This window comes from Triplophysa dalaica, chromosome 13 (assembly GCF_015846415.1).
Source record: "Triplophysa dalaica isolate WHDGS20190420 chromosome 13, ASM1584641v1, whole genome shotgun sequence".
Classification (NCBI taxonomy): Eukaryota; Metazoa; Chordata; class Actinopteri; order Cypriniformes; family Nemacheilidae; genus Triplophysa; species Triplophysa dalaica.
Window position 1 is genome coordinate 10,722,953 of NC_079554.1, and position 25,185 is coordinate 10,748,137.

The 25,185-nt window shown below is 37.9% G+C and overlaps 1 protein-coding gene across 2 annotated transcripts in view; it reads right to left on the reverse strand.

The window, feature by feature from the left end:
• The window catches only part of daam1b (dishevelled associated activator of morphogenesis 1b), a 55,185-nt gene that overhangs the window by 20,047 nt on the left and 9,953 nt on the right, over positions 1-25,185 (reverse strand). For both annotated transcript variants that reach the window (XM_056763944.1, XM_056763943.1), the window contains exons 2-13: positions 20,656-20,934; positions 14,000-14,089; positions 4,935-5,006; positions 4,051-4,145; positions 2,714-3,047; positions 2,127-2,237; positions 1,851-1,954; positions 1,704-1,770; positions 1,501-1,618; positions 1,074-1,212; positions 810-868; positions 497-684 (exon numbers count right to left, since the gene is read on the reverse strand). In XM_056763944.1, the coding sequence (XP_056619922.1) occupies positions 497-684; positions 810-868; positions 1,074-1,212; positions 1,501-1,618; positions 1,704-1,770; positions 1,851-1,954; positions 2,127-2,237; positions 2,714-3,047; positions 4,051-4,145; positions 4,935-5,006; positions 14,000-14,089; positions 20,656-20,838 (1,560 nt within the window). In that variant the 5' untranslated portion in view covers positions 20,839-20,934. The remainder of the gene's footprint in view (positions 1-496; positions 685-809; positions 869-1,073; positions 1,213-1,500; positions 1,619-1,703; positions 1,771-1,850; positions 1,955-2,126; positions 2,238-2,713; positions 3,048-4,050; positions 4,146-4,934; positions 5,007-13,999; positions 14,090-20,655; positions 20,935-25,185) is intronic.

Below are 25,185 nucleotides of genomic sequence, written 5' to 3' on the forward strand. Positions count from 1 at the left end.
GTGAGAAGGATACCTTAAAGCAAACATTTTAAAGTTAGACTAATCATGTTAATGCCATTTCCACTTTTGAATATATAACACAGTATTTAGTTAACTGTAGTAACTGTAATTAAATTACGGAAATAAGAGTAATCCCTTACTTTACTTTGTCAAAGTAATTAGTCAAAGTTAGAAAGTAATTAAATTACAGAAACTAATTACCTAGTAACTAGTTACACCCAACACTTATCATTAGTGTACCATGGTGAGGTAGGATCTGTGACATCATCAGCATAGTTTGCTGAGGTCATGTCAATAATGCGTGACATCATCAAAGTATAGTGTAAAGGTCATGTCAAGTATACCTGACACCATCATAGTCCCTTGTTCAGGTCAATGTCAAGTATGTGTGACATTATCTGCATACCATGCTGAGGTCATGTCATGTATGTGTGTGTGACATCATCAAAGTATAGTGTTAAGGTCGTGTCAAGTATGTGTAACATCATCAGCCTACCGTGCTGAGGTCATGTAGTCGGGCCGTCAGTCCTGCCACCTGCTGTTTGACCAGTTTATGTTCCCCCATTTCTCTCTCTAACTTTTCTTTCATCTTGTTGAGCGTCTGCATCATTTCCTCCTTCTCCTGCGTTTTAGCATCACACTCTCGCTCTTTCTTCTCCATCTTCTGCTGAAGCTCATGGTGGTCTGCAGGACACAAAGGTCGAACTTTCAGGTCACAATGTCTGTACAACCAAGACACAGCATTCCAACCGACAGAAACTAAATTCTTGACTATATAATTTGGATAAAAAAACTCAAATCATCCCGACCTTTACGCATTTTTTCCGCCTGTTCCTTCCACTGTTTGACCTCATTTTCGTTGACAAGCCTGAAGAGGGTAAACTCGTAAATGAATGGATTTAGGAAAAAACTGATTGTTCCGGTACAGATAATCTCGGCTCATTGGGTGAAGCCTCAATGAGTGGATTCAAAACAAGCCAAACAAATTCTGCCATAAACTATAAATAAACCAAAGCAAGAGATTAATGCCAAAGAGAACGAATTGAAAGTTGACAAAAGCAAGTTGAGCTCACATTCGAACCACATTCTTCACGTTGAAGTTTTCTAACGGGGTCACATCAGGGTCATGACCTCTGTCGTTCTGCAAAACCATCTGCTGGACGATACGGTCCAACAACAGCCAGTACTGCACTGTGTTCCCACTTCTTTTATCTGAAACGGATTGAAAAGTGCAGATTCAAACATTTCTTAACACATAACACTTAAAATAATCTAAACAATATTCATAACATCTTCATTACTACTTCCAACATTTGGTGAAAGGCTTGCCATTTCAATATGCAATACTGTGGGTCTGAATGATAAAGGAGAGAAGGGGAAAACTATGAGCTTCATGAAAGCTTTTGGAGACAAAGACAATAGACAAAAGAATGATGGAGCCAAATATTACATATAGTTTCTTATTCTGTCACTACGTAAATTGATGGATAAGGGACTCACGTGGCATAAACAGGCAATGGTGAAGAACAGACATGAAATGCGGGTACGCATCCGTGTGGGCCAGCTTCTTCCGTACAAGCTCAAAAACCTGTGTAGCACTCTTTGTGTCTATATGAAGCTGAAAATATGCAAATACATTGATTCAACACAACAGTCTTATGAAGGCAGTACCAAACAAAATGCCATTTATAGCAACTACTCACAGACTCAAAGCGTTTCGATAAAGTTAGTTCATCGTCGTTTCTGAGCATCTCAAAGTAATCCAAGTGCCTGAGGACGCACGCAAAAATAAAGATGGCTTAGATTTGCTAGAGAAGTTCGATAATAAATGCTACCAATGTGGAACTCACCTGTCTAAAGTGGAGTTTTCATGTGACCTGAGTTTGTCAATGATGGGCTGAATCCCCAACATGAGGAACTCGTATCGCAAATGAATCCGGAACTCAAGGCTTGTCTGAGGGTTCAAGAAAAATGGATGAAATCGCAGAACTGTTCAGGTGACACATGAAGAAGTGGGAAAAATATTTTGGGTGATTTTTACAGAAAAAGGAATTGATTGAGCAAGAGAGTGAATCAAGAGTGATGTGAAGGGCATAATGTGTGATAAAAGCTAAAACGCTACTCACTTCACCAGCTCCCTGGCTTAACACTGCATTGATGAAGGACATAATGGCTGTTTTCAGGCTGACCTCATCCCGGTATCGACCTGTACTTCTGTCCAGGTCATTCAGCAATGTCTAAGAAAAAAGACAACACATTATGGTATAAGCAAAACAGTCTAAAGGCCCGTGCATACCAAGGACATCTAATGGTGTGGATTCTAATACAGATATCAATATATTTATCGTTCATAGTGTGAATAGACTTTTAGATAGTCTCCAAGGTTACATTGACATTACATTGCATTACATTGAGTCATTTGGCAGACGCTTTTGTCCAAAGCGTCTTACAGTGCACTTATTACAGGGACAATCCCCCTGGAGCAACATGTAGTAAAGTGTCTTGCTCAAGGACACACTGGTGGTGGCTGCTGGGATCGAACCAGCAACCTTTGATTTACCAGTTCAGTGGTTTAACCCACTAGACCACCATCTCCATCTCCAGGTTCCCAATACTCTCTAAAACCAGTAAACCAAGTAAACCAGTTTAGCCCAATTGAAGCCATTACTTCTTTTCAGTTTTTCAGTTTTGTCTCGGAACACTTTAATCCTACCTGAAACCGCGTTCGTTCACAGGCGAACTTCTGATAGTGCAGCATGGCCTCTAGAATCTTCTTGTGACCCCCAGGCACCAAACAAACAGCACCCATGATCTCCAGCACCGCCACTTTAGTCTTGATGTTCTCGGTAGCCAGACTCTGGGCGATGATGTTGATGCTCTCCGTGTGTGAGAGAACGTGGGCACGGCCCTGAGAGTTGTTCATCAGAGCTTTGATGCAGCCGATGAGCGAGGTGTGGATCTGACACTCGGTGGTCTCATAATCCATACTCTTCAAGAAGTTTAAGATGCATGTCAGGCCATCCAGGTCAATGAAACGTGTTACAAACCTATGGAGGGTGAAGACAGAAGCTGTTCATTAAAGGAACAGTTCACCTTCAAAATGAAAACAATCACTTCGAATCAGTGCAATTTCTATCTTCTGCAGACCACAAAAGAAGATACTTTGAGAAATGATGGCAAACAAATACCGTTGGTCCCCATTGACTTCTACTATATGCACACAAATCAATGCAAGTCAATGGGGACTAACAGTTTTTTGTTACCAAGATTGTTTAAAGAAACTTTTTGGGGGTTCTGCAGAAGAAAGAAAGTCACACAGGTTTGAAATGACAAGAGGGTTTGAAAGTAAACTATCCCTTTAAATTTCATTAATCATGACAATGATCTAAAAGCTCTCATTTTTCAGAGGAATTGTGTTGTTTATTCCGGCTATGCTTTCAGTAAAGGCACCCACATCCCCCTTATAAGCTTCACAGCTCAATGTGACTGAAGCGCAGGTGCATTTATTTTTTCTTAACTGCAAAGCTGAAAACGATGAACTCCACACTATTTCTCACAAACATACTTCAACTGATTTATGTCCCTTATAAAGCGAAGGTCCTTAAATTCAGTTGGACAAAATCGAAAAGAAAAACGTTTCAAATGCAGCCGAAACCTCATCAGGCACAAAGAGACAGGAGTTTTTTGACCCGTGGCCTATAAAGGTCAGCGGTTTTGACCTGACCCTGGGATCAGATGGTCGGGGCATGAGCTGCTAATGGGACGCATGCGGTTGTGTGAGCATATGTGCGACAAAAAGTGATCTCCTTTGCTTAATGAGATGCGGTGCACAAAAGCCTACGGCAGAAGGGAAGCGTTTACTTAACAAGTGAGAAAGAAAATCAATGACGTGCATAATAAACTACAAGCTTGAGACAGCTGCGCACGATTTTAACTAAAGCCAACAATGTGAAAGGATTTGCTGATAGTATTTTTGTGTATTGTTTTGACCATATATGACATAATAAAATACAATATACTGTATAGTGACGGTTTAGATTTAATATATACCTCATGGGTTGTGTCCGTAGTGCCGTTTTAAGGCTTTCAATGGTCTTGTTACGTTCTTCTTCTTCTTCTTTCTCCAAGGCCAAGACTGTCTTCCTCTGTTAAATCAAATGACAACATATTTTTACACGAGAACCACAGACAGCATGTTAAAGCAAAAATGTATTTCACGTCACATCTCCGTGCCCATCCGTTGGACGGGTGGGTTAAGACTTGTTAGCCATTATTGCGACTAACTGACTATTCGCATGTCTATTTAGATTAAAACCAGAGATTTTGGTTATCAGTCTTGTTTTGGTAATGTAAACACATAAATGTGTTACAGGCAAAGCTTAATACGAACATCATGATGAAAATCAAGTTCGGTAGGGACAGTTCACCCAAAAATAAAAATTCTCTAAGCTCATCATTTACTCACCCTCAAGTTGTTTGAAATATTAATAGATTTTCTTTGTTTTGATGAACACAGAAAAAGAAGTTTGGGAGAATGTTTGTAACCAAACAGGTCTTGGCCACCATAGATTATTATAGCAGGAAAAATTCACTTCTTTGTTCTGTTGAACAGATATTTCAAAGAATGTAGCAAAGTAAACAATTCTGGGGTACATTTGACTAGCATTGTAATTTTTCCTACTATGGTAGTCAATGGTGGACAAGGCCTGTTTGGTCACAAGAATTCTTCCAAATACCTTTATCTCTGTTCATCATAACAAATAAATGTATACAGATTTGGAACACAAAAGGTGAGTAAATGATGACAGAATTTTAATTTTTGGGAGAAGTATCCCCAATTAAAGAATAAATATTGAAAACTCTGTAAATCTGACTGGATTTTAAATTCACATTAATTCACTTTCTTAAAGAAAAGGTCTGTAAAAAATACTTACAGCTGCCATTGAACTAAGCTGGTCAATGTAGAACTCTGGCCAGCTAGTAGCACCTTTATTCTCCTCTTGTTCCTGAAAAACATTCAAACACAAATCTTAACAAACATAGCAGAAACAGAGACTAAAATACAATCAGATAAATGATACCATCATATCATCAGACTTGTTTTCACGTCAAGCACACATCATTAATCTCTGTTATCCTCAGCGTGACTCCGGGACACGGGCCGTCTGCACACTGATCGGTGTGAACCCAACAGGAATATGAAACTGGGAATAGTGGAATGTGAAATAACATCGAGAGCTGGGAAGGAATGTGAGATTTTGGAATGTTATTGGGAATGACATCATTTGGACGCTGTCCAATGAGCGATTCCAATTTCTGCGCATGTGAAAATTTTTCTTTATCTTCACGGTGAACACGATCTTATTTTGATACTGTCCAGTTGTGTGAAACCAAATTTTCTAGCTTTAGTTACGTCTTTCTTGATAGTTATCTTTTTACTCATTTTTCTTTCCATGATTTTGTTGATCAAGTTCATTCCTATATTCTTTCCATCCTGCTGCTGATGGCCTGATATGCAAGAAAGTATCCGTGGATTTATTTTTTTATTTGTCCTTTCCCCCGGGATAGCTGAAGTATCTGCACATTTTTGCTTACAGCTTTTCTAGGAGCAGTAGATTGTAATTCCCATGCATGTATTCTCACCACCCCCAACAGGCACACTCTCCCAACACACACTTGCTCACAGAAGAACGGAAGCACAGATCTAAAACAGAACATCAAAGTCCTGTGGCAGAAATAGAGCACACTTTAAGTAGGCCAGCACAGATTCAAAGACGCAGCACCCAGACCGAGTCGACGCCATGGTAGGATCAGGAATGCAAAACTACATATTTTCTAAATCAATTAGTCAGTGGGATGAACTATAGTTGACCATGAAGTAATAAAGAACCTATTATACTGTAATAATGCCAGACAGAACACACATTTGTATGCCATTTTTGACACCATCTTAAAAATATGCAAAAAGTTTAAAAACATAGTAATAGCCAAAGATGTTCGCCAAAGAAGCCCTTATGTTTGTTGAACAAAGACACACAGCATCTGTGAGAATTGTTTACTCTTATGTTCAATTTAAACACAAGGAAAGCATTTCTTGGAACCTACATTCATTGAATCACAGTTGAAAAGATTGCATAGTTTTTCTTTCTTGAAAGCTCCTCAGCATCTGATAGAAAAATCTCCATCCTGGTATTCCTCACATGCTAGCTGTTTCCCAGTTTAAACGATGGGTACTTCGAAGGATGCTGACTTTGAAGGCGATGACTCTGTCCACAAAGTACACTTTGAAGTTATCTAAGGTTTAGGCTATGAAGGATGTCCTAGTTGCGTCACCTGTTCCCGCCCACCTCTCCTGTTGACTTTGAAAGAAATATGGAGCCAGAAATCTTAATTTTATATTCCAATATTCTATATTGCTTTAGATTCTAATTGCTAAATCTATATTGCTATTGCAAATTAATCAACCTTAGAAGTAATGCAACGTGCACATAATGACGCAGTAATATGAAGGCGAAACCTAGTATAGTAGTTAACTTTACTATAGTAGCAAAACCATGACAAAGGATTTGAAGGATCTATTCGTTCTATTATTCGCAACTCGAAGAAAGGAAGTAGTATTGCAGTACCTGTAGGTGATTTTGGATGTAGGACCAGATAAACTAGCCAACTTCACTAATACATTAGTCCGGTTTTGGGATACTAGTCAATCATTGCGACCATCTCTAGTTAATCTAGCTCTAAAATGCCAATAGCCCATTACGACTAATGGACCTGAGACAGACTGCCAAAAACACTGAAAGTCAACTAAGCAAAACTCTGAGGAAGCTCTGAGGGATCGAAAACACTGCCTGCACAGTCACTAATAAGACAGAGTTTCATTGTAGCTCATGCTAGTATGATGATGATGGGCTCTGTATAATTACTGCATGGGACATTTCACACTGCCTGCCAAGCCTTCTGGAAGATGATGGCATCTTACAATTGTGCATCTGTCGGGGCGAGTGAGGATTCTTGGATACAGGCCAGAGGCTTGAAGACCACCCTAATCCCCCATCTTACATTTTTCTCCTCAACTCACCATTTGGCCTTAATGAGCAAAGCATTAATGTAATGTAGATCTCTGGCAGGACTCGGGTTCCACGCTGTGGAAGTTCACTACAGGACTTCCTTCAGCCCTCCATGAGCACTTCATTCCCAGACATGCTTATGTCTGTTTGTGTAACAGCTGTGATGTTTGGGCAGAGGTTGTGTTTGTGTTTCAGGATGACTTTACACTTTAACTAGAATCAAGAGGCAAGCCAGAGGTCAGTTTGGAGAGGCACTCCTTCTAAGAACCAGTAGACCTCGATGTGTCCAGTTGTTCTACTAATAATACCGCAAATAATATTCTTTTTTATTCATTATGTGTATTGTTTTCTAGTATAAATATATTAAAGAACCATATACATTTATTTGTATATAATTAAATAGCAAAAGGAACAATAAACTAATCTGGTTAGCATTGTCTTGCAAAAAAACACAAAAACTATCTTAACAAGCTGAATTTGTTTTCTCATCGTTCAAGCGAGAGATGTTACTGTTGTCTTATCTTTGACATCTGCTGGGCTGCGGCGGGTCAGAAGCTTTTTTCTTTCTTTTTGAACCTGTATTTGTTGGCCGGCAGCCCAAAGACTTATGGTGAAACATTTGATAGCAAAGCCACTGACCTACAAATATTCATAGCAAAAGGACAAAGATTCCTTATCTTGTGAAAAAAATGACAAGAGGTTTTAACAAAACGACAGGTAGTTTAACATTACAAGACTATCAGATTAATTCTGTAGAAATGTGAAAACTCAGATTACAGATTTTCCACAATAAAACAATTGAGAAGACACAGAGTGATATCTACATGAACAATTCATAATGCTTCTATGCCAGGAGCTAGACATTTGATACTATACTTTACTTATATTGTACTCTGAGCTTTGAGTCTGGGCCAGGAGAGGCTTGCACACTGGACTGCGCTGAGACCAGGGTGCAAGTAGAGAATACTCACTGTGCTAAGCAGAAACAGTTTGGGAATCAAACTTAAAATAGCCGGGGTTATGAGAACTCTACAATGTCCTGTTGTAAGAATACCAAACTACACGGTCCTGTTATACAAGTAATATACTGTTCTGTTATAGGAATACAGAACTGTCCTTCTATAAGAAAACCATACTGTCCCATTATGAGTTCTATATGGTTCTGTTCTAAGAGAACTATATTATTCTTATATATTAATACTATACTGTCCTGTTATAAGAGTACTTTTATGTGCCGCAATAGGAACACTAAATGTTCCTATCATAAGAATAATATACGATTCTTCTATAAGACTACTATAAAGTTCCTCTATAGGAACACTAAACTCACCTGTAATAAGAGTGCTATACTGTGTTCTTCTCTAAGAATACTATACTGTCCTGTTTTAAGACTACTATACTGTTCTTCTGTAAGAATACTATACTGTCCTGTTATAAGAGTACTATTATGTACCGCTATAGGAACACTAAACTTTCCTGTTATAAGAGTGCTATACTGTGTTCTTCTCTAAGAATACTATACTGTCCTGTTTTAAGACTACTATACTGTTCTTCTGTAAGAATACTATACTGTCCCGTTATAAGAGTACTATTATGTACCGCTATAGGAACACTAAACTTTCCTGTTATAAGAGTGCTATACTTTTTTCTTCTTTAAGAATACTATACTGTCCTGTTTTAAGACTACTATACTGTTCTTCTTTAAGAATACTATACTGTCCTGTTTTAAGACTACTATACTGTTCTTCTTTAAGAATACTATACTGTCCTGTTTTAAGACTACTATACTGTTCTTCTGTAAGAATACTATACTGTCCTGTTATAAGAGTACTATACTGTTCCTATATAAGAATACTGTAATCTCCTGATATAAGATTACTATGCTGTTCTGCTATAGGAATACTATACTCTTCTGTTATAAGATCCCTATATTGTCTTGTTACATGAATGCTACACTGTTCTTCTATAAGAATACTGTACTGTCTTGTCCTTAAATATGAGTAACATACGGTTCTGTAACAGGAATACTATATTGTCCTGTTATATGAGTACAATACTGTTCTTCTATAAGAATACAATACTGCCCTGTTTTCTTATACAAATACTATGCTGTTCTGTTACAAAAATGCATATACTGGTATAAGAATGTTAAAGGTATACTTTAACAGAGAAAGATATTTGGAAGAATGATTATAACCAAACCAATCTTGCTCCCCATTGACTCCCATAGTAGGAAAAAAAATTGTTCTGTTGAGCACAAAAGAAGACATTTTTAAGAATTTAGGAAAGCAAACAGTTCCTACAATGGTACCAATCTTACTATGGTAGTCAATGGAGAGCAAAATATGTCTGGTTATAAGCATTCTCCCAAATATCTTTCTCTGTGTTCATCAGAACAATGAAATGTAAACAGATTTGGATCAACTCGAAGGTGAGTAAATGATGACAGAATTTTCATTTTTGGGTGAAGTATCCCTTTAAACTGTACTGTTATAAAAAAATACGATACTGTCCTGTCATAGTAATAATACTATATATATATATACTCTATAAGTATACTGTAGTGTACTGTCCTGCTATATAATTATTATACAGTAAAATTCTGCCAAAAGAATACTATACTATGCTGTTACAATAATACTGTTCTGTTCAGCTGAAAGAATACTCTACTCTTTGGTTTAAAATACACAATAATGTCCTTTTATAAGAGTACTGTTTCCATCATGTTACCCTTTCAAAGGGCATAAAAGAATCAGAGCTCCTCAAAATATGGTTTTATTCTTTATATTCAGCTTTTGTTTTCATAGTACAACAGCCACTTTTGTTTCACAAGATAAAAAGATCCTTTTACTACAGCTCACTTTAGGAACCAGGGTTTAACTTGAAAACTTTTAAGAAGCTTGTCCAGCATCATTGAGGGATGTGTCTTCTAGGTTTTTCATTACCCAGTCTGGCGATACAACTCTTTTATCAGGTTAATCTTGTCATCACCTCTTTTGATGCCATAAGAAATATCAGAGAGCGCCGGTAACCTATGACTCATCCTATTTAACATCGGTGCTGAACCTGTGATCAGATTGCACAGCGGATAAGTGTTCAAAAGCCATGACTGATAACCACACAGTGAAGAAAGATCCATGACCTTATGCATCGTGCCAAAGAGATTGTGGCCCTTGTTCTACACTGCTACATTTAAATGGTACCTCAAGAAGACAATGCCCATACTATACATGATGAATTCATACACAGGGTGAGGGTATGTAATGTATTGGATAAATTTAATTCACTCTGAATAACCTAAATGTCAAGGTTACAACCCCAACGCTTCCTGAGGGTTGACAGACCCATCTAAAGCCCGGTCCTTGTAGACAGCATAATTTGCACCTGCAAATGAAGGCCATCCTGTTTGCTTTAGACCAGCCGCTGCTTCCCTTGTCCTTCCACCCTCCGCTACCACATTCAAGCTCTGGGGAACAATGCCAAGGCCTTGCTTTACTAGTTCTAGTCAGGGCACTGTGCTGAATCTGCATTAATGCTGGTACGCTGCCCGTCTCTTGACAGACATATTCTTCCTTAATCCCATCCATCCGCTCACCATCCAAAATCTTTTTCATCGCTTCCATGTGTGGAATCCAGGAGCGTCACCGCCTGATGCATGTCGAGCAAAATTTGTGGCTGAAAGACACTTATCAAAACACAGAAACGACATCCAGATCGGCAAACCGAGCACTCTGATGCACTTCCAAAAATAAGGATTAGGTCAGAAAGTAGGTCAAAAAAACGATTCACTAAAGTTGAAAGACAATTGTAAGCGCCCTACTTCACTTTGGGTCTAGCGTCCTGTGACAATGAATAATTAGGTCTGTAATTGGGACGCAGCATATGTGGCAATGTGAGACACGGTCTACCTCTAACTATTACCAGCTCTTGGATGCAATACATCTTTAACATAGGAAAATCTAATAAAAATCTCAGTCAGGAAAATTATTGCTTTATCATCTGGGCCGTTGTGTTACCGTGTATGCATAGAAATCAAGAAAATGTATCCAGATCACATGTCTAGAGAAGGATCAAGGGTCAGGTAGAATCCAGCATTTCCTATTTCTGGGTAGATTTATTTCAAGGGGTAAAAGACCCCCGAGAAAATGTTTGCTTGCATTGAAGTATTTCCTATAGAAACAGGTGAAAATAACATGTTTCCTCTTTATTTTGGATGTTTTTCGTTTAGGGTTTAAAAATGCATAAAAAGATTCTCTGTAAAAAATATTTTCTTATATATTCTCGATAAAACAATCCTCTCTTCCATACTGTCTTTGCCAGACTGCTGTCTCTCTGCTTTCGATTAGGTCATTGAGGATAAACGTACGACTTGGCTACGTTGTAACCTGCGTTCCGAAGCATGCGGCGACGTCCAGTATAAATGAATAAGTGTGATTTCTTAAAACAGGATTTGCTTGTTAACAAAACATATACTGATGGGAACGGCGGACCCATGTGAACTCACGCTGATGTCTTCACCAATGGCAACCATGTGCAAAATACAACACAGACAGAGTGAATTCCTTTGTTCTCAACATGGAGCGATCAAGCCTTTGTAGTGTCAGCAAGGCATCTCCTGTGTATTAAAACACTAGCTCTGAGATCCGTCATGCCTTCATCCTGATATCAACAGATAATAATAAGACAATTGCTTGTAACTTCTCACTTTCTCAAAGAAAGAATGGGTCTGTTTTTTGCTCCTACATTCTCATAGCATCAGCAAGGGCTGTGAATCATCACTTTGTAAAGTTCTCAAATGTTTTTAGATGTTGATGAAAGTAACGCCTAAGGAAACAGGCTCACCGAGTTAGTGCCAAAGTCTTGGGAGAAGCAACAAATTATCCTGAGTATTTTAGGAGCAAGCTCTGTTTTTAAAGGAACAGCTCACCAAAGTTTGTTCCAATAACAATTTGAAACAATCATCATGCAGCACTTTTTAATACAACATTTTAAAGGACCAGTGTGTAATTTTATGGAGGGTCTATTGACAGAAATGCAATATAATATATTTAACTATGTCTTCAGAGGTGTATGAAGACCACACATAATGAAGAGTTATGTTTTTATTATCTTAGAATGAGCTATTTCTATCTACATACACTGCAGGTCCCTTCGCTGTGTTGTGTCAGCCTCTGTGGTGCTTCAAAAGGGAGTGGTGGAGTGAGCCGTTGGTTGCAATTCACAACCTCAGTACTAGATGTAGCTAGATTTTAATGATTGGTCCTTTAATGTGTATAAATCTGAATGCTCTCCATAAACAGAAAAACGCAAAGTATATTGCATGTCTCTCCTGTTAGAAACGTTTTTTTAAATATAGGTTATTATTTGCTGAAAATGGAAAGTGGCAGTGACCAGGTCACGACGAAGAAAAAAAACCAATAGAAACTTTTACTGAAATTGATGGATTAAATTGTTCTAATGGCAATTATATTGGTATTAAAGGGGTCAAATGACACGGCTAAAACGAATATTATCGTTTGTTTTAGATTTAATGCAATGTGTTTACATTTTTTAAGATTCAAAAACACTTTTTTACACATACCGTGCATTTTTGTATCTCCTCTTTGCCCCGCCTCTCTGAAACGCGCTGATTTTTTACAAAGCTCATCGCTCTGAAAAGAGAGGTGTTCTATGATTGGCCAGTTAACCGCTGCATAGTGATTGGTCGAATACTGCAAGCGTGTGACGGAAATTTAACGCCTCTTACCATATTTGGAACATAAGGTTCCAAAGTAATTGTACTGAAAGGTACACCCATCTTACTTGCGTGTATATTTGGGCGGTCTTAGTCAAATCATACCACGAACTGACGTAGATTTGAGGGGGTGTGGTTACACAAGGCATTTCAGGCAGGTCTGGGTGAGCAATCCCTTTTAGATAGAATGCATCTTTTGTTCCGATACTTTAATTTTTGCAATTTTACGTGTCTGATACATGCATGAGCAACTTATAACACACCAAAGACACAAAAAAACATGCATTCACGCCATATAACCCCGTTAATGGTAACTATAATGGTTTTGAAGGTGTCTCCTGGTAATGTGTTGGGTTCTACTGGTGGGATATTATCTGGCACGTAGGAACTAACAGAACACTATTAAATTCTACTGGAATAAGACCAGAAACAAGCATTTTTTTTTTTTTGCATGGATAGGAGAGTGGAGAGTGACACACGAAATTATGGGATGAGAGAGAGGGAATCAGCAGCCGTGAAAGGACCACGAGTAGGGATTCGAACTCGGGTCACCAGAAGTGCTACTGCACAATATGTGGACCCTTAGGCGCCGACAACATACTAGAATTTGCAATGGTTTAATGGTAAATAGCAAACGGTTCATACTGGAAGCCATTAGAATTTGTATGAAATCTGTCAGAATTTATGTGATGTTTCTATTGTTTTTAACATGGACCTCATGAAGGTTAGCTGCTTTTATAGGGCGGTATATTTTTTAAGCTTGACAGACACGGTCGCATGGTGCTTCAATAGATCCTTCAAGATTTGAAGTGTTTTGTTAAGTGGATAGGAAAATGGTTTTAAACAAAAAGAGGAGAAATACAGTAAATACCAAAAATAACCAAACTGTATGGGGCGCTTCTTGCACTACTTCTTTCAAACTTTGTCCTGTCCAGCTAAGAAAAGACTAAACTGACACAATGAAAATGAACAGATGAATGGAAACGTTTAACGGTTCTTAAACGGGATTAGAGAAACTAGAGATAAGGAGCATTAATGTCAAATTCTGTTTCTTTGAGGTGAGGAGAGGTGATTCATTGATATATGAGATGAACCACTCTGACATGAAGCTCTCACTACAGTTTTATGTGGTTCATTGAATCTTTCTCCTGAGGTCAAGAGGGTGAACAGAGAGAGAGAGAGGGGAGAGAGGTCTTACCTTTTTCTTGCTGCAGTATATCTGCCATTTCTTTTCAGCTGGTAAGGCAAACATGGCCTCTCTGTGCTTCTCTGTGAGATCCAGCTCATCCTATAACAAGAGGTGAAAAGAGAAAACAAAGATAAGATGATTTTGAAGCCATTACGGACATAGCAAAACAAACTGTAAATCTCTCGAGATGGGGTTAATATCTAATGATAAAAGTATGTGGAAACCACATAACCATAAATACTTCCTTCTGTCCCCAGAAAGACTCCAACAAGTCTGCAATACTGTACAAATCATTAATTAAAATAATTCTTCAACTCAGAGTTTTGCCCAACCCAGATGCAAGTACACAAAGAATAAAACACAGCTACTACTCTCGTAATAAAAATCTCTAGAAATAAACCTCCCTTATAATTTCCTTTTGTTTCATACTTGACATAGCAGTAAACCACAACAATCACTGTTTTGTGGCCGACCCAGAACAGTGGGTTTAGGTGTCTACAAAGACGCCACTGTTGTTTTTGTTCACTTGCTCTCTACATGGGAGTCCCGTGCGAACCAGAGTTTCCGCTGTGATTTCCCACAGGTACTCGTGCTAACACACAAACAGACAAACACACATACACATTCAGCTGATATTATTTATACCAGGGGGAAATCTGTTCTCTTAAATGTGCACCAATCAGTCTTTATTGAATCTCTTATGACAGAATGGTGTTGTCCCATCACAATGCATCATTCTGTTGTCCTCCAGGGAAATAACACAGCAGCAAGGTTTTCTCATAGCCTCTTACAGCAACACAAATGGAGGATTAAACATGGTCAAAACCATTAGTGTTGAAAACTTTATAAAATAATTAAATATAACCTGCGAATAAAGATGTACATGTTGAAATCTGTCATGATAAATTCTGTCAAAGTTGCAACGGTAGTCAAAAGTGCCTCAGAACTGTTTTCTGTTCTGAACTGTTGGGGTGGCCAAGAACTGTTTGGTTACAAGCATTCCTCCAAATACCTTTCTCTGCGTTCATCAGAACAAAGAAATGTATACAGATTTGGAACAACTCGAGGGTATGTAATTAAAGACGGAATTTTCATTTCAGGGCGAACTGTCCCTTTAAGTTCCTACACAGTTTAATAGAGCTCACCGTAAATTGGCACAGAGGTTTGTGTTAGTTTGAACGCATTTACAAAAAAATAAAGTTGAAATCAAATAAGTAATCCTTTCTCAAATATGTTCTTCTATTTAAACTTAATATGCAGAAACAATCGTAACAACTAATGGGCTATTTCTGTAAACACTTTGACACCATCCAACACTTTTTGGCACTAAATATTGCCTTGTTAGCTTCAGAAACCCAACAGCAATGTTGGCATTATTATTTATAATTTATCCTTAATATTTAAATTGTATTATTTACTTAATGTATTATTATTGTTTAATAATAAAATCTGTTTAATCAATGCGGGTTTAAAACCACCCAATTGTTTACATTGTTTAAAATAACTGATCCGTTGTACATAAATGCAAGATGATTGATCTGGGCACATACTCTGTGAACACATCAAATAGAGCCTTTGTCTGAAGGGATGAATATTATTACAATACCACTCTTAAAAAAAGCACACATGTTGTACACTCCTCCAAGCGGTCAAGCAGGCCCACAATCTGAACTGAACCACATTCAAGGAAGCAATCCGACATCATCCTGTTCATTTCACCATCCGTACCTAATAAAGTGTCTGTCGTCTACTTTACATCTCCCACAATAAATCCCTGTTTTAAAGACTACTGAGAGAATTTGTCTGCCAAAACTGGTAACGGCTTCCTGTCTGGCAGCTCTCTGTGACAGCGATGTCCCTGGTCCAGGGTCCTCCTCCGAGAATCAGGAGAGAGGAAGAGCTGCCGTTCTTCTCATCCGGCCTGGTGTCTCTTCCATGTCTCTTCTTCCTGTGAATCCCCAACTCATTTACCCAGCTGCACAGTCAGCTAAAGTCTAGACATCCCCGGCGCGGAGAACACACACATGTAGTGTCTCATTACAGTTAAGAGAAGCCCATATGTTCCATTCATGCACCTTACCTTATCTGAACCCGACACGCCACATCAAGTCATAGCCTTTTAACTCAGAACAAACACTGAAACTGGGTTGTGAACATCAATCTATCAATGCTCTCCTGCTCTCATACAATACCGCACAATGCTTTCAGCATTCATTATAAAGCCAGTCTCCATTGCAGAAGTCTCATGTTTGATGTGTTGGGTTCATTTACTGTTCCAAGACTATTTTGTCTCTGTCACCAAAGCAATACGGTTATAACTTTTACTGCAATATTATCCGTTTGATGAATATTAATTTAGATACAGGATAAGTCCCCCCCCCCTTTAAACCCTCCCTCATTGACATTAAAGGACAATAAAAAAGGTGATTTATAGTGATTTACCAGCAGGCAGTTTACATTAAAAACGTTATTGGATCCATAAACAGCATAATCTCTTTGCTCACGGTTTATATACAGATGTTAATTTCTATGCCATATAAGGGATTACAATGAAAGTTTGGATCAGACTCTTGCCATGTTTTAATGTCACACTTGGTGCCAATCCTAACACAAAAGATTGAATATAATCTCATGAAAAATGCTACGGCTAAATCACATGAAAACCCCGCCATGTATCTTATTTTGTCATCTCTCCATGAACAGCCCCTTTGTTCAAAGATCTATGTTTGTGAATCAAATGTCTTCAACGCGTTGAACTGCACAAGCTCAGGCACGAGGCTAAACTTGGATGAAAGAAACAGAACGTCAGCATTTCAAATAATGAATTACAGTAAGCATCGTGTGAAATGTAATATCACCTCAATGGTAAAAGAGAGTAGATGTGAAGTAGCAGGCAGGTTGCCAGTTACGCGAGACTGATTTACAAATTCGACAGTAACTTGCCAGAACGACACGTGCTGGGAGCATGAAATCTATCTGTGAGGCCTTTGAAAAGAGAGAGTCGGCTGCTGTTTTGTGTTGCACGTCAATTTCAACCCGAATACAGGGAAGGAGAGGTTAAGAGCGGGTCACACCAAAAACAAGCAATTAGTCTGCCAAGCTGTCCGAGACACAAGCCACTCAAAGAGACCCATTCATGTGCAAAGTGGAGGCTGGCAGAGAAATCGAGAAGGGGAAAGAGCGCAAGAGAGAGAGAGAGACTCCAGCATACACATTATCACAAGTCAATTACTCCTTTTAAATTACGCTAGGGAGCAAAAAAAGAGAAGGTGGGGAATGGATAAGAATGCTTCATTAGCTTATTTGTTATACAGACACTCTTCATGTGTGAACATAATAGTATGGTGGCATTCAAAACAAATACACCAAAACCGCCATTTTTAAAGAGTAGGTAGCATGAGATCATGAAATTGACATTTCATCCAGTATGTTATGTTGCCGTGTTTGAAAGTTAGCTGTCTGCCAAGTTGTAAGTCCGAACGTGAATAAATAACAAAGGGAAAAATGCTTACAATTAATTTTTCCAACGATACCAAAGGAGTATAACCCCAGAGTTTAACTGTGCGTGCGTCATTTTACCGAAGATTGCTTTAATATTCATTGCGCGTTCACTGCAGGGTATGTGAAATGACGATCCTTTAAAGAGTGGGCAATACCAACTCTATTTGGACCTGTAAGCTCCACCAGCTCCACACTGTAAGTGTGACTTTTGATTTTTGTCTTAACTTCAAGAAATATTTTCATACCTTATGTCTGTGTTTAGCTAATGCATATAACGCTAACATTAGCATGTACCGTTATTTCTGGGGTGTTACAGTTTGTAACAACTTTGCATTTTGACACATTTGCCGCACGTGCACCTATATATAAATATTTGGGTGAAACTACAATCATTTTTCATAACATCGACTTTCTGAAATGCTCTATGTACCATGACAACGCACAGTTAAGACAAAATAATAGTATTACTAACGTAATCACAGTATTTTAAGAAAAAAATATTTTATTTCATTGATGAGCAAAAGCACAACATGCATGTTGTCACACTGGGAGTTTTTATGACAAGAGTTCACACTTGCCACTGACAAACATCCTGCTCCAGTCGTGGTGGAGTTTGTTGTGGATTAGCGTCTTCTTCCTCGTCAGACTCGGGCTCAAATTGGTACGGTAAAGTCGCCGCCATCTCTAGCTACACATTTAATATACATGACATCCAACCACATGTAAACCGTAATCCTGTAATGATGGTAGGGGGGTTCCATCTGAGACAAATGATGAACGCGTTTGACCAATAACAACAGACTACACCATCGGACCAATCACATGACACAAGGTTAGCGGGTAGGCGGGGCCTAGACGGATGAATCGCGGAACGAATCATTTGAGAGTCAGTCAAGAAGTAAGTTATGAATAACTGCCTATTATTACGACATTATAGTGACATAAAGTTTACATAAACTTGTTGTTGGACACTACATAGCCAAAGTAGGGCCTAAAAAACATATGCTAGGTACTCTTTAAACAATATTTGCTTTCAATGCCCCCTCTGGTTGTATTACACCATTACACTATGAGGTGTGTGATGACAAGGTATTTATGACCTATTTCCCTTACATGGGAATGAAGGCAAACAGTGAACCAGGGATTATGGGTTTTATTTGAACTGGAGATGTCACAATTGCCCAGTATTGACAATAACCATAATCATATTAAAACCATGATAATCTATCATTCAATTTTACCACTACACATATGATGATATCGTAAATCATTTTACACCCATTGCTTAAAGCAGACATATTCTGGAAAAATTTACTTTTATAAGGTGTTTGAACAATAATATGTGTCCGTATTGTGTAAAAACCAGGCTATAATAGTAAAAATCCACTGGCTCCATTTGTATAATCCACGTAAACCAGAAGTAGTCTCTTCCAACGTGTGGTTTCAGATTCTCCCCTACGAAGACGTCATTACGGGAAAACGCTGCCCAGAACAGGCAACAACCTGTCCTATTAGCAACGACATACCCCAGAGTCAGAAGCACAGGGTCCGCCATTGCTGTATCCTCTCTGTAGAGTTTGTATGATGTCTGTGCCAAAGAGGCATTACAAATGTTTTTTTGGATGTACCAACGACCATAAAAGTCTCCATAGACTTCCACCATCTGTCTCACTGAGGACATCCTGGTTCAATTTTATTTTTGAAGGAAATTTTATTTCTGCTGTGAAAGCTGTTCTGTGTAACACACTGATGTAGTGTTTCTTTCCACACCTTTAAAAACACTTCTGTGTCTCTTCTACTACTTGCAAATGTCTGCTGATCAATTTGCTTGTTTTATTATTTAGCATTACTGTCCAGATTGTTTTTACTATTTAAAGGTGCCCTTCCCCGTGATGCTAATTTTCAAACTTTTGCAAGTCCGAAATGTTGCTGTTAGAGCATAAACAATACTGCAAAATTATATTGCTCAAAGATCAATGCCAAGAGAGATATTGTCTTTAACAGAATTCGCTTTTCAAGGACTACAGAGAATGGCTGGAATCAGACTACTACCCTTTACTTCCCGGGTACATGATGTCACTATTCTGAGATTTCAAAAAACCTCCGCCCAAAGGAATACAACAAAAAAAGGGGCGAGGCCTTCCTTAGAGAAGAGGAAGAGCCGCTAGAGTAGTGTTTGGTGAACTGTTTGAATTATTTAATTACTTTCACTTTCATCAGAGTCCTACAGCTGGTCATAAGAATTCAGCTACACACATTCTAAGATAACCAATGGTCAAATAACAGCTTCCATGACTTTAACATCGGCTGTGAGGAATTTTATATAGACTGGTATAAATCCAGTCGTTTTCTTAGAAGAGGGAAAGTGGTGAACAATAGACTTGAAATATGTGAAATATAAAGCTTATTTTTTATTAGAAACAAGAACATCCAGTGTTAAACACCCAAAAAACATAACCAAAGCTTTAAAAACAGCAAAAGAATGCCCCCTTTAAGGTAAAATATGTTTAAAAAAATGTTTTTTCACAAACTAGGAGGGAACTCCCGTTAGAGTGCACCACAAAAACCCCCAAAAATCTTGAGATATGACACTTTTAAGAACAACAGGTTACAAACTGACTCTCAATGAGTGTAATTTATTAGCCAAAAAAAAGAAAATAACAAAATTAAAGATGAATTTGACTTTTTGTATTATAAAAACATTGTTATTATGATTTATATTGCCCACAATAACCAAGTAGTGAAAATCTGATATTGTGACAGCGTTATTTCTAATATGCTAAATTCCACAGAAAAACTAAAAGCTCACTGAAAATAAAGCTCTCATTCACAAGGCCTGGGCTTTGTCTCAGTATGTTTTGTGCATTTGTTGTTCGTTCTTTTTGCTGCCTCCTTAAATTCTTCTCAAAGCTGAGCTTTAGTTAACATTTCAAGCAAAACTACACAAATGTTTAAAAAAAACAACCATGTCACTTCAGTGGACAGTTTCAGCATCTCCTCACAAAAATCACACACAATAACTACTGACTGAGGTCGTAAATTCATCGTTGAAATGGGTAAATATTAATATAAGACCTTACATAGGCCACTTCTGTGGAGCACACAAAGATATGCTTGCAAGGGAGACAGAAATGGTAAAAATATACAGTAAGGTATGTACATACCACCAGCTCAGAGAACATGGCATCCAGCTCATCATAACTGGGGATGGGCAGGGCAGGCTCCAACGCCTGCAAGGCGAAGTCCTCCCGCAGGCGGTAGGTGATCTCTGGGTGGTCATTGCTCTGGAAGCAGCAGAAGAGGAAGGACGTGCCGTGCCCTCCGCCCCCGCGTTTCCGTGGCGCCATGGCTGCTTCGGTGTGGGGGCTTAAGGGTGAGGGATGATAAGAATGAAGGGGTGATGGTCCTCCCCCAGGTGAGAGCTACACTTGGGTCACTCGGGCCTGCAAGAAGAAACAACGAGAAACTTTGGTCAGCTTATTGGATCTTCTCATAGCAACACGGCTTTCATTTCCCTTTTACACTGAATCTAACAGTTCCATTTCGTCTAAGAACGTCAACCCAGAAAAGCTTAACCAAGCCTAGTCAACACCACAAGCAGTGACAAAGCATGTGCAATCATCAGATTGGTTACTTCCATTAAACCACATCACAAGTGTGACTACACACCACAAGGCATCACTTCCCACACAGGATTATAGAGACCATGCAAATTAAAACAGCTTGCGTCCACATGTACATTTATATTTAGGACAATAGAAGGCAATCTTGGCTTTAAAGGACCACAGACAAAAATAAAAAACTCTTCAGAAGATCAGAAGCTGCCAGACAAGAACATTTGGAATGGTTGGATTCGGAGGTCTTGCCTTTCAGCAATAAGCACTTTGACCCAAGGCTAGTAGCCCATGGTCTTGGCATGCTTTCCAAAAGTACAATACATATGCTAAAAGATCAGTGTGTGCACAACAAGATGTAAAGTGAAATGACATCTGCCACTCATGCCCGAAAGCAGAATGTCTATCAGCTGTCTTTATGGCTTTGCATTGGGTGTGAAGCCACAAATAAACAAAACATGGCAATGAGGCCGGAACGATGAATAGGACCACAAATTTTGAAACTGCAAACTGAGCTAAATTTCTGGAGGATTTTAAACGTTATGGGCATGCAGGTGTGCGATCACACCCGTGAGGTATTTCGATTACTTTATGACAAGAGAAGAACTGTTTGCCCAATAGGATAAAGATGTTGATCACAGATGTCTTGCCCTGAGGTCTTTAAGTAACAGACTGTGGCAAAAGGCAACACATGTTTAACTGTAAAAAATCCTGCGGTTATAAATTGAGCATTACTAATGGTAAACGTAAAGAATGAGGAAGTTAAAAATAAAGTAAATATACAATATTGAATACACAGCGAAAAATAAAAGGGGTTCTTAATATAAAATAAACAATGAAATAAAAAAATTCACATGGATGGAGATTAGGAGAGTGTCAAAATATAATCTCAAGAACAGATGATAACCAAAATATTAATAATTATGATTGTTTATATTGTGTTAATGGGCTAGAAATTGTATGTTTTTGTGCAATTCCCATCAGACAAATTCCTTTTCAATTCGAATTTGGAATCGGAAACGAAAGGTTAGGAATCGGATACTTGAGATAAATGAATTCCTCTTATCAATTCCTGTGTGCATGTTTTCAGAATAGTACACAGGTTGTGTGATCTACTGATATCTCAATAAAAACGAATAAAACTAATTATGAAATTAAAAACATTTATCCTATCGTAAGCATAGTTTAACTATAGTATTTGCATTAAAAAGAACAGGAACCACAAATTAACCGTAGTTTCATAGTTATCATAGTTTAACCATGATGTAGTTCAGCTATGGTAATACAAATTGTAATAAAAAAATTATTTTATGTGAATATATACACAAAACTGGGCTCATAAATATTTATTTTTGAAAACAAGTCAATAAGCAGACTAAATGACCATACAGGTTGATATCTACATGTTTTACTTCTTAACTACATGTTAAGAATCGAAATCGATAAGCAGAATCGTAATGGGAAACGATCAAATCCAGATTCCCAACCCTGCTCGTAAATAAGAAAAAAATCAGGTTAAATTGTCTGTCAACTCAACGTATTATTTAAAATTTTGGGTGGGTATAAGTTGTAACTAATAAAAACAAATAAGTGAATGTAAAAATACACTGCCATGATGTATTGATCACATATGTTTTAAATAATATTACTCTCGTGAATTCTTTTGGGCACGATAATATTGTAGTGAAAACCTGATTTTGTGACTGCCCTGGTAGAGACATTAACGTTCCCTTGGGTGGGCGAGATTGGCACTTATGCCCTTCGACCGCCTGTCGGTCACTGATATAAATCCACACAGCTGGAGTACAGCTGAAAGTAAAGCCCATCAACCCATCTGTTGTCTCAGTGGAATTCCCAGCTGCCCCTCCCTTCAACTGGATACGGTTCAAAATGCCCCTTTTTAATCTCAACTACAAACATATGTAATAAGATCCGTCAGACTCCTATACAAAAAACTAAATATGTGAAGGAGGTAAGCTTGCGAGTTTTTCCAAAAATAACCCAAGAATCATGTTTGCCAGGCCTTTGTTCAGAGTAGACGTCTGGATGCACTTACTGGCATTCTGCATACCAACAGAAGTGATCTGGCAGACTCTAAGATCATCTATCGTTCTACAAAAGATCATCATACATTACTACATTACAGTAGTGTAATATCTAAACACAGCCAGAGAAAAAGACCTATGGCCAAGGAGCGCATTGTGACTGTGAGGAAAATTCTACGGTGTGGCTGGCACGCCAACAAACATCCAGATAGGGAAAGCTGAAGAAGAGAAGCTCTTCTCTCACTCACATTCTCTGGCTAACCCCTGGCTGACTCCAAGCTGATAATAAAATAACATTGAACAGCATTAGACCATAAGGTTAGCGTCAAAAAAAGAAGCCACACTAGTAATCAGTTTCACTTGAGGAATGCTGCTAACGCTACAAATCGGAATGGTTCGGTCCGCAATTTATTAGTATTTTTGTAATTTTTACCAGTGAAGATATTCAAATATACCAACTCCATCTTATTCCAATTATTACCATTTTCTAAAATGACAATTCATATACAATGAACAATCATTTGTACATTTTAGAACAACCAGCTTTCAGAGAAATGATCACCTCATAAAATAGTTATATTTTCACCAAAGATTAGGTTAAGCATCCTTTAAACAAGATTCGAACTTGTTTGAAAGACTGTTAGCAGATTATTGGTAAAAAAAATCTATGTGTTTTAAGTGATTTTGGAATGTTTATTGTAATAAAAAAACCTACAAAAGGTTTATTTTTCTTTTAACGAAAACCCCCAAAATTTCATAAGTCAAAGTTCCAAGGGTCACCAGGCTTTGTATCAAGTTTGGTCTCGACACACAGTTTTATAGCTGCTCTATTACAAAAATGTTTAGCTGCTCTATTTTATATGCTTCCATGATTGGTTTTAACACTTGATCTGAAATTTGACCACAACAGACGTTGAGTTCCCTTTTGTTTCGCTTTTTGTTTCATTATAACTTTTCCAATTAACGGACAAAAGACTATACAAAAGCACAGAAAACAATATAAGAACAATACATTTGTAAGAAACTATACTTTTGATGCACACTAATTTATGAATCAATTATCATTTATGTATCAAATTCTCTTCCTACATAAATTATTCTTCTAAAAACTGATCAAATCAAAGATTCTTGGCCCTTTACAACAACAATGTTTGTCATGATAAGATAAGAATTTGCATGTAAATTATTGAAGTATAAGTAGGTGTTCTGCAGGAGGCATTTATTTTTTATATGCAGTTGTAACAGTTGTGTTATGTTTTGTTAGTTTTTTTCCTGCCGTGGGTAATATCATTATAAGTTTATCCCCATCACCTGTTGATCCCTCGTTATCTGTTGTATTTAAGTCTTTTCCTTGTTTGTATTCCTTGTTGAGTATTGTTTATGCTGCGTGTGTTTGATGTCAACGTGTGTTCGTTTCCTGTGTTCCTGGTTCCCTGTTTGCCTCTTGATTTCTTATTAAAATACCTTATTTGGATTTACCTGTTAGTACGCTCTCTTTGGCAAGCACGTGACAGCAGTCATAATAAATCAATTACACTTCTTACAAACTTTAATTTATGAAACAGTTATAAAATTACACCTTTCCAACGATATATACTTAGTCATGATAAGATCAGAATTTTCACAAAAATAATTTAGGAGGCCCGTCGGCGGGCATGTCAAAAACGTAAGCACACTCTTAAAAAATAGAAAAAAATACTCTTCCTACATTAAAACACCAAATAAAACTGTATTCTAGAATCTTAGACTTTCCAATGATATATAGTTCGTCATCATTTGATTAGAAATTACATGCACAATATTGAAGGTGTCCCATATAGGGGACGGTGGCAGTTAAGGGTTTTAGCTATTTTATAGTAAAACAAGAATTAAACAAGAAATAAAAAGACTATCAAGTGTTCTTCAACTGTGCAAAGCTGACACCATTATGTGAACTCTCCAACTCAGGGTCTATATTAACTGGTTCTATTGTTTACCAGCTCAAAGTCAACACTGGGTGAATTTTGCATCAGATTTTGCCAATGAAGTTGGTTTG